Source organism: Phoenix dactylifera, chromosome 3 (assembly GCF_051530095.1).
Source record: "Phoenix dactylifera cultivar Ajwa chromosome 3, Ajwa_hap1_PhDact_Kaust_v1.1, whole genome shotgun sequence".
In the NCBI taxonomy this organism is placed as follows: Eukaryota; Viridiplantae; Streptophyta; class Magnoliopsida; order Arecales; family Arecaceae; genus Phoenix; species Phoenix dactylifera.
The window spans coordinates 6489825-6505000 of NC_143192.1; the positions used below are offsets into that span (position 1 = coordinate 6489825).

The 15176-nt window shown below is 35.9% G+C and overlaps 1 protein-coding gene across 5 annotated transcripts; it reads left to right on the plus strand.

Moving 5' to 3' along the window:
- The first annotated feature begins 2601 nt into the window (after positions 1 to 2601).
- On the plus strand, positions 2602 to 14896 carry LOC103713401 (uncharacterized). Of its 5 annotated transcripts, XR_015976073.2 has the most exons (10): positions 2603 to 2935; positions 10488 to 10547; positions 10990 to 11072; positions 11221 to 11285; positions 11371 to 11404; positions 11548 to 11618; positions 11928 to 12025; positions 12986 to 13110; positions 14002 to 14428; positions 14550 to 14896. XR_015976073.2 is itself a non-coding variant. In XM_008800317.5 (8 exons), the coding sequence occupies exons 1-7, from the start codon at positions 2680 to 2682 to the stop codon at positions 12016 to 12018; spliced, it is 660 nt and encodes a 219-aa protein (XP_008798539.2). In that variant the 5' UTR covers positions 2602 to 2679; the 3' UTR covers positions 12019 to 12025; positions 14002 to 14896. The 5 variants fall into 5 exon arrangements, 2 of the variants coding, with proteins under 2 accessions (XP_008798539.2, XP_008798538.2); XR_015976072.2 differs by having other exon boundaries at positions 14002 to 14896; XR_015976075.2 differs by lacking the exon at positions 14002 to 14428.
- Positions 14897 to 15176: the final 280 nt, after the last annotated feature.

The following is a 15176-nucleotide window of genomic DNA, read 5'->3' on the forward strand; positions in this document are numbered from 1 at the left end:
CAGTCTACTTCAAATAAGTCTTTAAAATTTAGCAATGCTAAGATAAGAGCTTCAGTTATCTTTCTCTTCAAAACCTCAAAACTTTTATGAGCTTCTTCAGTCTACTTAAAGACTCCCCCTTTCAAGCAATCAATAATAGGAGAAATAATAGTACTAAAATTTTTCATAAATCGATGATAAAATGAAGCTAACCCATGAAAACTTCGGATATTATGAATAGATTTCGGAATAGGCGAGCTTGTGATTGCCTCCACCTTTCTTGGATCCATCTTGATTCTATCACTTGAGACCACGAAGCCTAAGAAGATGAGGCTAGTAGTGCAAAAGTGATACTTTTTCAAGTTCGCATACAACTTTTGCTCCTGAAGCTTCTCAAAAACTTGAAGAAGATGCATCAAGTACGGATCAATATGCTTGTTGTATACTAAAATATCGTCAAAGTAAACCGCAACAAATAAACCAATAAAAGGTTTAAACACATGATTCATAAGGCGTATAAAAGTGTTCAGGTATTCGACAATTCGAATAGCATAACTATCCACTCATACAATCTATCTCTTGTCTTGAATCCAGTGTTCCACTCATCTTCCGGCCTTATTCGGATATGATGATAACTGCTCTTAAAATCAATCTTCGAAAATATAGAAGCACCATATAATTGATCAAGTAGGTCATCAAGATGTGGAATTGGAAATTGGTACTTGATTGTGATCTTGTTCATTGCTCTACTTCAACGCACATATGCCAAAAACCATCTTTTTTAGGCACAAGAAGATCTAGAACCACACATGGACTCATGCTTTCCCTCGCTAATTCCTTAGCAATCAACTCATGTACTTGCCTTTATAACTCTTCTTGCTCCTTAGGATACATCCTATATGCTGCCTTGTTTGGGAGACTAGCACCCGGTATGAAGTCAATGAATATTGTATGTCTCTCATAGGTGGTAGTGTAGGTAGAATTTCATCGAAAACAATGTCAAAAAATTTATGGATCAAAGTTTTTAAGATAGGCCACCTCGACCTCGAGCCAGACCTACCTCCTAACGTCGGACATAAACCAAGGAAAATGACTTCAGCCCCATCCGAAGGGCTGATCTACCGAGGAGCCACCGACTGAGAAGCAAATCAGCCAAGAAAAATAATTCACATGTGTTGATAAGGACTGACAGTCTTAATCGATAGCTCTGGCAGTCCGCAGTTGTGGTAGCACTGTAGCCTGCACTCGACCAGCACTGCACGCCTCCCGTGCGAACTGACTCCCATACCGCAGTCGTACTACCAACCATTATCTGGCAATCAATGCACGCTACATCAGCCCAAGTAACGACAAAATGGGGGCTCCCCTATATAAAGGGGCAACCTAGGGGACCTCAAGTATGCATACGCATATACATGCACACGCACGCGTGCGATACTACTCACAGAGACCACACTTTGCTAAAATTCTTTTTCTTCCATATTGTTGTATCTCTATTCTGACTTAGGCATCAGAGGATTCCTCGCCGAAACACTCCAACAAGCAGACTTCTTAACAGGCTATCCGTGGAGGAAGCTGGTCCCAACGTGTCTCGACCAGCTTACTCAGCTCGATTCCAACCAACTTTAGGGTCGTCCGAGCTGCGCTCCAATCTCAGTCTGAATTCTATGGCAACATGTCCATATTTATATCCATACTTTCACTACCTCATTCCGAATTCTGCGACAACATATCCATATTTTTATTCATACTTTCAGTATCCAATTGGTATTTGTATCCATTCAAAACAAAATATGGATATGAATTTTTGCATCTAATAATACCTATATCCGTATTTATATTTATTAAATAAAATAAATATGAGTATAGATATATTGGTATCTCATTGACTTTCTGTTCTGCATGTAAATGTACAATTTTACTAGGAAGAAAAAGAAGATTAAGGGAAAACAACTAGGCTGGGCTTTGGAGTGTCGCTCATGCCTAGCCCAAACAATATGGGGCCTAAAAAATGGGGACCCGGACCAACTATGTTCATCTTACCGTCTGGCCTTAGACCCGACCACGGTTCTGGAACCGCCGGTTCCGCTTCCACAAAAACCTAGAATCTTAACCGTAACCGAAAATAGTCGGTTCGATTCCGGTTCTAGACGGTTCCGGTTCCAATTCTAGACGGGTTTGATTCCGATTTTTCAACATAAATGATAAAATTTTGAAAAAAATAGATTGTGTAATTAATTTGGAAAAAATTATAAATCCAAATAGATTGTGTAATTAATACAAAATGATAATTTGTACCTCATTTTATTATTAACTATCAAAGTAAATTTTAATAATACAACTAGATAATATTATATAAAAAAATAAGTTACATTAAATAAATTTGAAATTAATTTATTTTATTATAAATGAAAAAAAGAAAAAAATAGGCTTCGGTTCCGGTTTCGGTTTCGGTTCAGTTCCATCAAATCTAGAACCTTAACCGAACCGTATTCCTCAAGATTCCGGTTTGGTTAAAAACCGTGAGACACGGTTCCAGTTCCGGTCCAGCCCTTTTCGGTTCGTTTCCGGTCCGATTCTCCGGGTAGAACCAAACCGTGGTCAGGTCTATCTGCCTTCTCTTTCCCTCCTCACCTCACAAACCACTCTCATCTCCTCCTCTTCCTCTCCCGTTACGAAGAGGCGACGAGACAAGAGACGATGGCCAACATCCGAAGCAATCTTCTTCTAAGGGACTTGTGCCACGTCTCCCGGTTGCTGAGGTCGAGCCGGACGATTCCGGCCGTACCGATCCGCGTCCACGTCGGGATCGGCGGTGTCCGCTGCGCCGCCGCGCAATCCGGCGACGGGGGCAAGAAGGTGTCTGCTCGCCTATCTATGATGCAACAGATCCTTCAAGATGCCGAGGAGCGGGCTCTCTCCGCGGGCTCCGAGTCCACCCCAGAGATCACATTGGGTAAGCTATCATATATTTTAACCCAGGAAAATCGTACTTTTCTTTATGTTTTCCCCTTTCCCCTTAAGCCATTTTCGGATTACAAGTTTTTTTCTGGAGGCTTACTCTCTTGGTGAACTTGGTGTTCCTTCCGTTTTTTTCTTTTTCGCATCTGGTTGAGGTTTTATTAGGGTTTGGAGATGGTGTTTATTCGCTTAATGAATCTTGGTGTTTCTTGTAACTTCGACCAGATGTTCAGTTTTTGTAACCTAGTTGGTGAGAAATAGTTAGTTTGAAAATTAAAGTATGACTCCCAAGGGAATTTACATTGGAAGGAGAATGTTATTACAGGGAGAGAATTGTCAATGGGAAGATGGCTGGAGAAATCCTTTTTACCTTTCCCTCCTAAAGTTGGCTGGTGAGAGAAGTAACAGTGTCCCAGCGGTCAGGGTGGATAGAGCAAGACATTAGGATGAACTCTTTAGAAGGGTTCTTTCTAGATTAGATTGGGGAATATAGGAACAGACTGCAAGCGGATGAACTCAAAGAGGACTGCTGGAATTGGATGGATGAATTTAAAGTGATTTTGGGGAAGGAAGAGAAAGAGATGAAGTGATGGTTAAAATGAGAAGCGGAATGGCTTGGGGCATAGGATAATCTATTCTACCCTTCCGATGATCCTAGCCTACTGTAGAAGGAAAAATAATGGGCATGTTGATGGTTCATATTCAGCTACTTATATATTGTCTATCCCCTGCAAAAGAAGAATACCTGCGGAATTCTCGTTTTTGGACCAAAAGTTTTTAAATGAAGTTACGAAACATTAGTTTCACTGTCTACTTTTAATGCGAGGGTTTGTACAACACATGGATGCTAATGCACAACATTAAAAAAGTGTGCTTATTATTATCTTAAAGCGTACTCAGCAGAAGGCATATGATAGAGGAGATTACAAGAAACTTTAGTTTGTTTTGGAGTAAACTGGGTTTGGAAGATCTGGTGCCTCAAGGAGAACTTTTCAATTACTCCTATATTATGATTATAGTAAAGGATCTCAAAAATTTGTCTTATTTAATAAATTATAATAAAATCAAAATGGGAAGATTTATTTTTCCCCTTGTTACTCGCATTAATCAGAGATGTGCTTTGAAGTCGAAACATAGGATTTATTGACGAAGGCGAGAAGAGGTTTCAATCGTATTACTCACTTGCAAACTACAGATGATACGTTTCAGTGATGATTATTTTTCCTTTCTTGAGACGTGCTAAGCAATTTAAAGGCACAAAGTTGATGAAATGTTCAACTTAATGTTCTCAATTTAATATGACTGACATATTATGCCACTTTTGATTTCAAGTCAATAATTTCTTCAATACTCAATCTTTTTGATAATAGGCATATCTTTCGGCTTGGAAAAGGCTAAGATTCAAGTCTGAGATCCAAACATGATTGATGATTGACTAGCTGGTCGGAAGAATGAATTGTTATTCTTTGCCAGTAAAACTAGCTTAGAAATGGTGGCGCTGAACAAATTTCCTGTGTGTAACACATTAGTTCTTGATGTACTGACTTATATTTTTTTTCTAATAATGAAGAGGTATTTTGAGTGTTAAAAGGGCAATAAAATAGGGAGTGCTAAGGGCATTCTTCAGTGCATTGGAATACTGTTGGTTTTGAAGTTGAAATGATTGGAGCTACTGTTTGTCGGTTAATGGTTTTTGGAACCATGGCTGAGGGAGGGGGGGAAATGGTGGTTACAGTTATTGTTAAAGGGTGGAGAGTAAAAGTCATTAAGTAGCCATACATTTGACTTAATACTACTAATAGACAAGGAAGAAGAGATAGAAATTGTAAAAATAAAATCTCAAATACACATCATCATCAATCCAAGTATGAGAATTTTCAGGTGAAATGCATCATTCATGTATCTAATATATCTACTGTTGCTTAGTTTCAGATAAAGCAATATGAGTAACTAGAATTCCTGTGGGTTATCTGTAGATCTGAAGAAAGCTTAAAGTAATTGAACATCAATCGTTGAAAATCAGATCTTAAGATTATTGACTTGTGATGATCATGACTAAGGTCCTCTGATTTAAGAATTTTATCCACTGTCTGAGTTAGGTGCTTTCTGGCACTCTCTAGGATGCTGTTGTCTCAATAGCATGACTTAGTCTACTTGCCTTTAGGTGGGAAAATTCTTCTTTTAACCTGTTCACCATCGGTCTGCATTGAAATTGGTCAGAGGAAAATGAAAAATTTAACTCTGGCATGGATCCCAAAGGCCTCATATTCAAAAGCAGAAAATCTGTTTTAAGGATTATGCTTTCTTGAAGTAGCACAGTCCTAACTTATTATTATCATGGAGCTGGTTGAGGAGATAATCAACAAATAAGGAGAGCTGAAGTGCACATAGTGGCAGCAGGGTTTGCTATTGGGAAGATCTGCATAGCAGCAGCTTTTTTTGGAATTTTTATATCATTATGGTCAGTAGCTTTGTCATGATTGATTCTGGTTACTTCTTTTGATAAATAGAGGTACTATATAAATAGAAAGAAATAAAGTGATAGAAAAACTACTTACAAGAGGAAAGAAGAGGAAGAAGTAAATAACCCCATTTGGATGAAGAATATTCATTTCCACCAAGACCTACCTTTGGGCTACTGTAGAATCTTGCAGTTATCCTGTTTCATCCATGTCATTAGTAGGTTTTCTAGTTGGCCTCTTTATATCAGAACAATGTCATGAAAAGAATCAATTTTCAAAGCAAGAAAGATGTGGATGAGAAAAGACAATGTTATTTGTGAAACAACAATTAATTTGACACATCATTTTTTTTTTCTTTTTTTGAGTTGAATCATAACGTTGAATCCAACAACAAGTTGATTAAAAAAGAGATGATGACAGATTATTCCACCCCACATATGATACATAGAGTCTCAAGATGCTGCCAGCACATATTATTCTGGACCTTCATGACAATAATTTTTTAGTTTTATGCATGATAAGTATTTTATGTATCTGTAATGCTTGACTAGAAATTTCTTTTTTTTTTTCTTTTTGGTATGAGACTAGAAATTTTGTTTGTTAACAGGAATTTTCTGAAAGTGTAAAATGATGAGCCATTTGTACCATGACCAAAATAAAAAGCAGCCGAGAGGAATCCATTGCATAAATTACTGCTATCTAGTGTTATATATAATAAAATACACACCATATATAAGCTTGTCTTAAGGCATGCACCATGTAGCATGCAAGAAATGGCTCTATTGCATCATAACAACCCTTATTGCAATCGTATCAGGCCATTTTGCTATAAGAGATGGTAATACATGTAAAGACAATTCAAGATAATTGTATGTATTTCAGTATTTCGATGAAACCTATTTAAAATCTCATATTATATTTTGATAAGTTTAGGATGACTTGTATCGTACCTAAGCCAATCTCAACCTCTATTTTTTCTCTAGTAGATTTGATAATCTAATTAACATGGCTAAAACATTAGACATAAAGTTGCAAATATGAAGTAATGCATTCATTCATGGGGTTTCCATGCAGGGTTCGTAGTACCATTTTCAATACCTATACTAGTACCTACTAGCAAAGTGTTGGTGTGGGTTGGTTCATGATACCAACAATTAGTACACCTTCATACTGAGTATTATACGATATGCGTAGTACTCAATAATATGGTTTGGTACGACAAACAATGGTTCCATGTTTCTAAACTTTTCTCAACTGGACTAAGCTTTAATCTCAAAACTAGTTGGGGTCGGCTACTTGAATTCTTTTCCTCCATTCCGCTCTGCTTAAGGCCACACTTTCTAAAAGATGTAGTGATATCAAGTTCTTTCTTACTATTTTATTTTATGTGATTTTCAGTCTATCTCCATCCATCTTTTCTTCTATATGTATTAAATTACTTTTTACTGGTGCATCCATCGGCCCATGTTGTACATGTTAAAAACATCTAAGTTTATCATTCTCTCAATTTGTTCTCAATTGGTGCTGCCTCTATGTTTTTATGAATGATTTTATTTTTTATTCTATCGATCTCAACATTCTTATTTCAGCAATACTCATCTTGTACACATGTTGTTTCTAACTATCCACCATTTTGTACCATAAAATATAGCTGGTCGTATGGCTATTCTATAAAATTTTTCTTCCAACTTGACAAGTATCCTATGATCATATAAAATCACAGTTGCACTACTTTATTTTATCCACCATGCTTTATTTCTATGGATAACATCCTCTTCTATCTTCCCTTATGATTAATCAATTCTAAAATACCAAAGATGGTCACTCTTGGAAACTTCATGGTCCTTAAGTTTCATTTCACCTTCATCTCTATTTCTAATTTAGTAAAACTATGTTCCATGTATTTCTCTGGATCCTACATATTTGAATCCCTTAGATTTTAATGCACGATTACATAATTTCGACATACAATTAAGTCCAATTTTAGTTTTATCCACTAAGACTATATTATCTGCGAATAGCATGCACCAAGAAATATTATCTTGAATATGCTTAGTAAGCACATCCATAACTAGCGTGAAATGGTAAGGACTTAGAGCAGATTCTTGGTGTGAACCTCTTGTGATTGGAAGCTTACTAGTATTATCATTAGTCTCGCACTAATAGCCGCTCTATTATATATCCGATATCATATTAATATAAACAAAGGATCCTTTTTTATCTAACACTCACCGTAAGACTTTTCTAGGGCTCTATTATATGCTTTCTTGAAACCATATGATAAATCTAACTTTCATTAAAAAGATTTCTAGATCTGATGATAAGGTTACTTATGGAGACTTTTCTAGATCTGATGATAAATCTATCAAGCTCTTGGTAATTCTAAAAGTTGACCAAAACACATGCAAGCAGTTTGTATCTAGAAATATTATGAAATCTATAGATTGATGATCAAGTCAAAACAAAATTGCATTACTTAATAGCAACAGTGTTTCCCTGTAAATCCCCCCCACCTTTCATGGAGAAAAAGAGAGATCCTATAACTACAAAAACATATATCCAATTAGGTTCGATTTTTTATTTTTCATTGGGCCCTAGCTGATTCATTCAGCACATAGCTAGTTATTTTTCAATAAAACTTGCTTACCTGTTTAATCTGTTGAGAAAAGTTACTTGTCCAACCTTCTAGACTATTTGTTATTTTTCATCAAATAAGGTTATTTTTGTACTGTAACATCAAACAAAACTAAAAAGGATACTGTCGAGAAGGAAATCATTAAAAGGCTTAAGGTTTAGCCTTTATAGTCCAGTCACCAGCCTTTGCATCTGCCTTCTGATGCAATCAGATTTTTGAAGCTTCAAGTTGCTACAATTTATTTCATATTCAGTTTATAAGGCTCTGTTTTCTGTTTTTAGTTGTTGTTTTTTTGTTGTCTAGTGATTTTATTTGATGTACGTTTGAGATTAGAACATCCATATGCTGACATCACGTCCTCACCTTCCCTTCTCTCTCTCTCCTTTCTTTCTTTTCCTTGGCCAGTTATCTTAGGAAGAATAGTTTAGGATTTTTTTAACATTCATTAGGGAGCTATCTGCTGGTTTCTATCTGCTATCAGTCAATAATGATACATCATTTTCGTTACTTCCAACAAAAGGAAGACTCTATGATAGCGTAAACTAAAATTACTTTGATTTAGCCATCTGGTTAATCACTAATGAGACCAATGACATTTTGGCCACTCGACATTGTTTTGAGTTCCTAACTTCGATGTAGCTTGGCATACAATTGAGCTGCAAAAATTAATTTTGATTACAAATAGTTTCAGATTTGATTAGATTTTTTTTTTTGCTAAACAAAAAATCTAGCAAGAAAGGGGGTAAAGAGGATAAATGTAGGAGAACAGATGCATGTGAAATGCAAGAATTAGATAATTAAAGAGAAGCTAAGAAGAATAGGCAACAAAAGGAGAATAGTCAAGCAGGTGTACCTGGATTGACTTATATCTGGTTTGGACATGATCCCAGATTAGGAACCAACCTCCAATTGGGTTGGGTATGGATCTTAGGAAATTAGACCTGGTCCCATTGGATGCTAGTAGACCTGATTTAACCTGACAAAATTTAGTTCAAAAATCGGGGTCTAGCTCAAAAAACTTTGTACAAAGTCTAACGCGACCCAGAAGGGAAACCTGATTTGACCCAGAGGCACCAGGTGATTGTCAAATCTAGGTCCAATCTTAGACTCAACTTGAGTTTGGATCAGGACTGGATCAAGATGTACACAGGCCCAGTTGGACCCACTTGTAATTCTACTTCCTTTAGAATCCTCATCAATCATTTTAGAAGTTTCTAGCAACTAAACTATTCTCAAGTCATTAATTTATATGTCTAATACAAGAAGCTACACCTGTCTAGTTTTGCTGTAACTTCTAAATACTTCTGCAGATAGGCAATTTCCTTTTTTATATAAATGGCAACAGCACATGTATGATAAATAATCTCCTTTTATTTTTCTGTACTAAAGCACCAAAAACTCCTCCCTGACAGTTCTATGTAGCATTGTTATGGATCACTTTTATTATCACAAAAACAAGGCCCCTGTAATAAGTGTCGTGTGTGCTAAATCTTGAAAAATCCTGCAAAACTTGTAACCCTTAACCTAACCAGCAGAAACAACCCAAGTTTCTGTGTGACATAAAAAAAATGTATCCATCTATTAGCATTAAATGGTTTACTTCATGGCTATCAATTTTGAGTTTGGCACATTTGCTTTATTTATTAAACATAATAAGACAGCAACTTAGAATGTAGTTATTTTTAGTGGTAGTAGGTTGGATTTATTCTTTTTTATATCAAGGGCCAACATTGCTATAATTTTGCTGCTTGCTTTCATGAATGTTCTTTGTAGCATTGCCTATTTTCAGCAGAAATTATGTAACTGCTGCCACCAAGCCTTGTCCAAAACAATTTGTGGTTAGCTTATAATACTTTCAACTCCATTTTTTTTAAAAAAATCTAGGGTTAATGCCCCTGTAACAAGAGGCAATTTAAAAGATCTTTTTCTACAACTAATATTCAGGTCACTTTGTTTTTTCTTTTCAGTTGCCTGACTGTTTTGCTCATATTTAGGCTTCTCTCTTTACCAGTTTGTCCTCAATCCTTTGTATGCCAATGTCATTATAACTGGTTCTCCACCTTGCTGCATTCTGCATGCCAGCTTTCCCTTCATGGTTTTATCACATGGATTTTACAGCTTTGTTTAAGACAAATATCATCTTGTAAGTCTACGCCCTTTTTAGGTTCATGCAGTTCTTTGAATACTGAAGTATGACTATAAATTTTGAATCCCTTAATTATATTTGATGCACTTCATGTATTTTGGTCAATTATATGTTATAAACTGAGGATATATGCCCCAGTTATTATAAAAAAAAAAAACAAGGGAGAGGTTTAGGTATATTGAAATGCTAAGAAAATGAAGTATCATTCTATATGAAAATTCTCTTTAAATATGTGTAGTAGTTCTCTTGAGCAATACCAGCTAAATAATACCCTCAATTGATTCCAAGTCATTTGCTTATGCAGACCATGTCACTGTTAGTTTTGCAAGAAGCGGGGGACCCGGTGGTCAAAATGTAAACAAAGGTTTGTTGACTTCCAAGTCTTTCTCACTTCGCTTTTTCTTTAGCTTATACTTGAAATTCTTAGTGCTGCTGTGTTGTAGTACCAAAAAGTGGTATACCTCAATTGGATTTTCGTGCTTCAAAGAAAATTCACTTCCATAGTTTATTGTACTGTTCATCTCAGGTTTGTTGCTTTCTCAGGAAGGATATCTGGACATTTTCAAACTGTAGTTAACTGACAATGGCATGGTTAAGATCCATTTTCTCTTTGTTTGGCATTGAAGTGTGCATCTTTAAGGGATGTAGACAGGAAGTTTCAATCAACGTGATATCATTTTATTTCTTCTCTCCTTTTCTATAACCTTTTTCTCAGAATGGTTCAGAGCATCTTGTAGAATCCAGTCTGTTTTATTCACTGAATTATGTTTATTCAATCTTTCACTTAAATATGCCTATTATTGCAGTGAACACTAAGGTGGACATGCGCTTCAATGTTAAACAAGCACATTGGCTTAGCGAAAGAGTCAGGGAGAGAATACTTCAAATGGTTGTTGTTCAGCACTTATTGCATGATATTTAATTGGTCTACTTGAATTGCCATGTTGTTTTCTGTCTCATTCAATACACTTCAGTATACCCATTTTGTTGAATGCGTATATATTAAAATTAGGTATAGATTCCACATCTGTTTACAGGAAAAAAATCGTATCAACAAGGATGGGGAGATTGTAATTTCATCAACAAAGACAAGAACACAGAAGTAAGCTTTTGGGCACTGCCATTCCATTTTCTCCATTTTTATTAGCAGTCTCCAATGTACCTAATTGTAATATGTTGTTCTTCAGAGGTAACATTGAAGATGCGCTGGAGAAACTGCAGGTACTGAATCTTTGGTTTCGGCATGATTCTTGTGCAAACCTTGTAAAATTCTTTCTGGAGACCTGGTTATTTGTCTGTTATTTTTTATATCCATGGCTCTCTAAAAAGCCTATATATTACTTTGTATTGATTTTCTTCAACAGGCTATTATAGATGCTGCATCATATGTTCCACCGCCTCCTTCAAAAGAGCAAAAGAAGAAGATAGAAAGATTGTAAGCCATAATCTGTCTCCTGTTTATCAGTGAAGCAGATGACTATTTTTTCTTTTTGCTTTTTTATGTGATTATTGGCATCCGCTCGTCCATATAACTGCCATGTTCTTTTCTAGTTAATAAAAATTCTTTAGGGTTCATCTCAGAATTGAATGAGCATCAATACTGTACCTTTCCTGGAACCTTTTGCTTTAGATATTTTGCAATTTGGAAAAGCACAGTACGTAGAATTAGCGAAGACCATTTCATGTTACATTGGTTGATTACAATTTGTAAAGCTGCAATATTTACTTTTATCATATCTTGAAGGGCTGCTATTGGAGAGCAGAAGAGGATGCAGAATAAAAAATCTCTCTCACAGAAAAAGGCAATTAGGAGAAACAAAGAAAGTTGGGACTGATGCTGAGGTATCTACTTTAATGCAAAATCAACTTGCAGTAATGATTCTATTTGATGATTTTGATATACTATCTGAAAATTTGTAGAATTAGATTAGTTTTACTGCACGCAAGCGTGTTTCAAAGCATAGGCAGTGATCCCATATAATTCCAGGGCAGCTTACTTGGCGTGTGATATCTTGTTGCGATTAGAAATTTAAGTATTTAAATGAATGAATTTGTTTTCATTCTTTTATATTTTATATTTTATATTTTATCATATTTTTCATATCAATTATAGGGTTGTTTTCCTAATGGTTTTCTTGAATCCTAATATAAGTAAGATTATTGTCTTAGGATCTCACTTTAAGTTTAGCTGAGATAGGAAAGATTGAGGTTATAACAATCGTGCATTAAAGTAATTTTAGTAATTTTCAATATATGCTTCAATGCGGATGTTAATTTTTCCATTTTTGGATAGTCCATAATTGTCTTTTGGTAGGAACATTAACAGTTTTAATTCAATAGAGTTTAAGGTAGATGAGGAGTCCTATTTTGTGTCAAATGATGTTGGGTCATTTTTGTGTCCTTTATGATAGGGAAATATTATTTTATGGTTATCAAAAATTTACGTTCATGAGGAGTGGCGAATTAGTTATGGAATTATATTGAATGAAGTAGCTCCTTTGTGGAAGTTTTTGTTTCTTTTGGTATCTTTTTGCCCTCTGTTCTTCTTCTCGTCCTCTATTCTAACTCTTATTCTCTTTTTCCCTACTATTATCCTCTTTTTCACCGTTTAGACTTTTATAAACACATTATATTCCGATCTGTCCAGATATTAATTTTATTTCATTATTATTTGCAACCCTGATGCTAAGGGGTTATAAGATATGTTTTATCCCTTTTTATTCTACGGTGAAAAATAATATTCGCCTTGACAGAATAGAGAACATTGATATGTTTTTTCAATACTTTGTTCTTTCCTTTTAGGTTGAATTGCGAGAGGTTTCCTAGAGAAGTTGATCTATCCTCATTGTCATACACTCCATGGAAGCGACTGGCTGAAAATATAACAAGAAACATGAGCTGTGGTTTGGGAGTCTTTTTTGATACAAGTAAAACTACTAAAATCTTTCTATAGAATATTCCAATTTATGTAAATGGTCATTCACTCATCTTTCTTACACACTTTTGAAAGCAAGTTCATGTCATGGTGGCCATGTTATTGAATCATTCTTAAATTATGAGGCACCGTATAGATGGATTTGGTGTTATGACCATCTGCTTGAAATATGGCCATAGACACAACCAATTTGATTGTGTTTTAGGCTTTGATCTCGTCTAAATTTAGTGGTATATGTAAATTATTGAAGTACAATATCTACTTTAGCTGTTTTGGATGCAAGGCTTGGATACTAGCAGATTGAGCTATAGATGGAAGAGAGATTTAAAATTATATGTTAGATGTGTATTTCAATCGTCATATCTAGATATGGAAATGCAGATGTTTGGTAATTCGTCCCCCATATGTGTGGATGAGGGTAGGCGTGTGTATTAGAACGGATCTTGATCGAGCCTGCTTCTTGTCAAGTTTAACATTAAATTAATTTTGAGCTCGCCTCTAAAAAGAGAAAAAAAAAGAAAATAATTTTAAGCTTGAAAACTGAGATCAAGGTTGGCTCGTTTGTCCTTCGACTGAGCACAATTTGAGCTTAATTCCAAATGTAGCTGACTTTGATCTTATTTCAAGCACAGCTTGATGGCAGAAGCCTATGCTACAGGAACCAAAGTCTATGGTGGAATCATGCTTAGCTCAATTCAGTGGTTGATTCCATGCTACAGGACCAAAAGTCTGTTGTTGAATTTGGTCCAACAATCCATTACATGTTGACTGAGATATATCTAAAAACATTGATCACCAGTTTTCAGCCTTATCAAGCCAGTATCTGGTTGAGCCTCGTAATTTTCAAGCTTTGCTTACAATCAACTTCTGGCTTATGAACCAGGTTCGAGCTTGACGTAATTACACCTGATTCATCCTGAATTTGATCTTATTTGGGCCTGAACTGAAGCTTCTAAGATCAATTGACCGCTTGTGATTGAGAGGAAAAAAGAAAGTGACATTTGTGTCTCCAACCATATTGATGCATGTGACGCCAATTAGCATCCAAGTAGCCTTCTCCAACTTGCCACCTTATGTTTGAACGTGGAAACCAAGGCTAGGTTCATCATATTTCGTCTGAAATGAGACAATTTAAGGCACTTGGGACTACTGGCTGAGAATTGCCATGAGAACTCTAGCCCTGCATCAGCTGCCAGGGGTAGTTGGCTAAAGCAGCTCTGGCCGTTGACAGCCTGCTTTGATTCACATCTTTGTTCCCATTGCTCTTCATGTTTTTCTTGTCCTGTCTTGCAAGGAACTCATTACATCGGGTTGGACCAAACTTATTTGCATCTCCACTTTATACACATTGTTTCTAAAAATATGTTGAGATTAATCAGCATTGCAGCTGCAGTACTATTGATTCAAAACTTTGACCTGCTTCTGATGCAGGATAGCTATCTGGTTGTTGGGATAAGCTCCAGTATCTGCTATGCTTTACATCTTCTCCATCAAGGATAATGAATGCCACCTTTGCGTGTTAAATCTGCAAGAAGGAAGTATACGACACTCGGGAAGTTTTGAGGGGTTGGAGTTATTGATTCCATTGTTCTGATCTCTCAGGGATACAGAAGATCGCCTTCTAAGTGGATTCTGATCATCCTTTGAACTCATATTTCAGAAGTCTCAGCTTTTTTAGGAGGTGGTTTCAGAACTAGTCTTCAATGATTGTATTTCCACAGTATTTTTTTTCTGAAGAAAAAAAAGTGCAATAAGATGTGAAACGCTCTAATTTTTCCTCCGCAGCTCCTGCATTTGTAGAAAATTGTTACAAAAAGATGTATCATCCACCCACGCCCAACATGTCACCGCTTCTGTGGGAAGACAAATGGTCTAAACTTCTTGGTCAAAAATAAAGTGTGACTTGACGACTCTCCTGATTTTAAAAGCAAATAAATAAATAATAATAATAATAATAATAATAAAAACTAGCCTTAAGTTGCAAGGATTGACTAATTTGTTCAAAATATGCCTCCCTTTCTACTGAGGCTCCAGCATCGCATCTTCGATCTTCGTAGA

Bases quoted from the DNA above. Each gene is read 5' to 3' on its own strand.
- LOC103713401 (XM_008800317.5), top strand. From the start codon at position 2,680: ATGGCCAACATCCGAAGCAATCTTCTTCTAAGGGACTTGTGCCACGTC. The intron at 2,936-10,487 runs GTAAGCTATCAT...TTGCTTATGCAG, and splicing joins CACCCCAGAGATCACATTGG to ACCATGTCACTGTTAGTTTT. The intron at 11,405-11,547 runs GTACTGAATCTT...TTTCTTCAACAG, and splicing joins ATGCGCTGGAGAAACTGCAG to GCTATTATAGATGCTGCATC.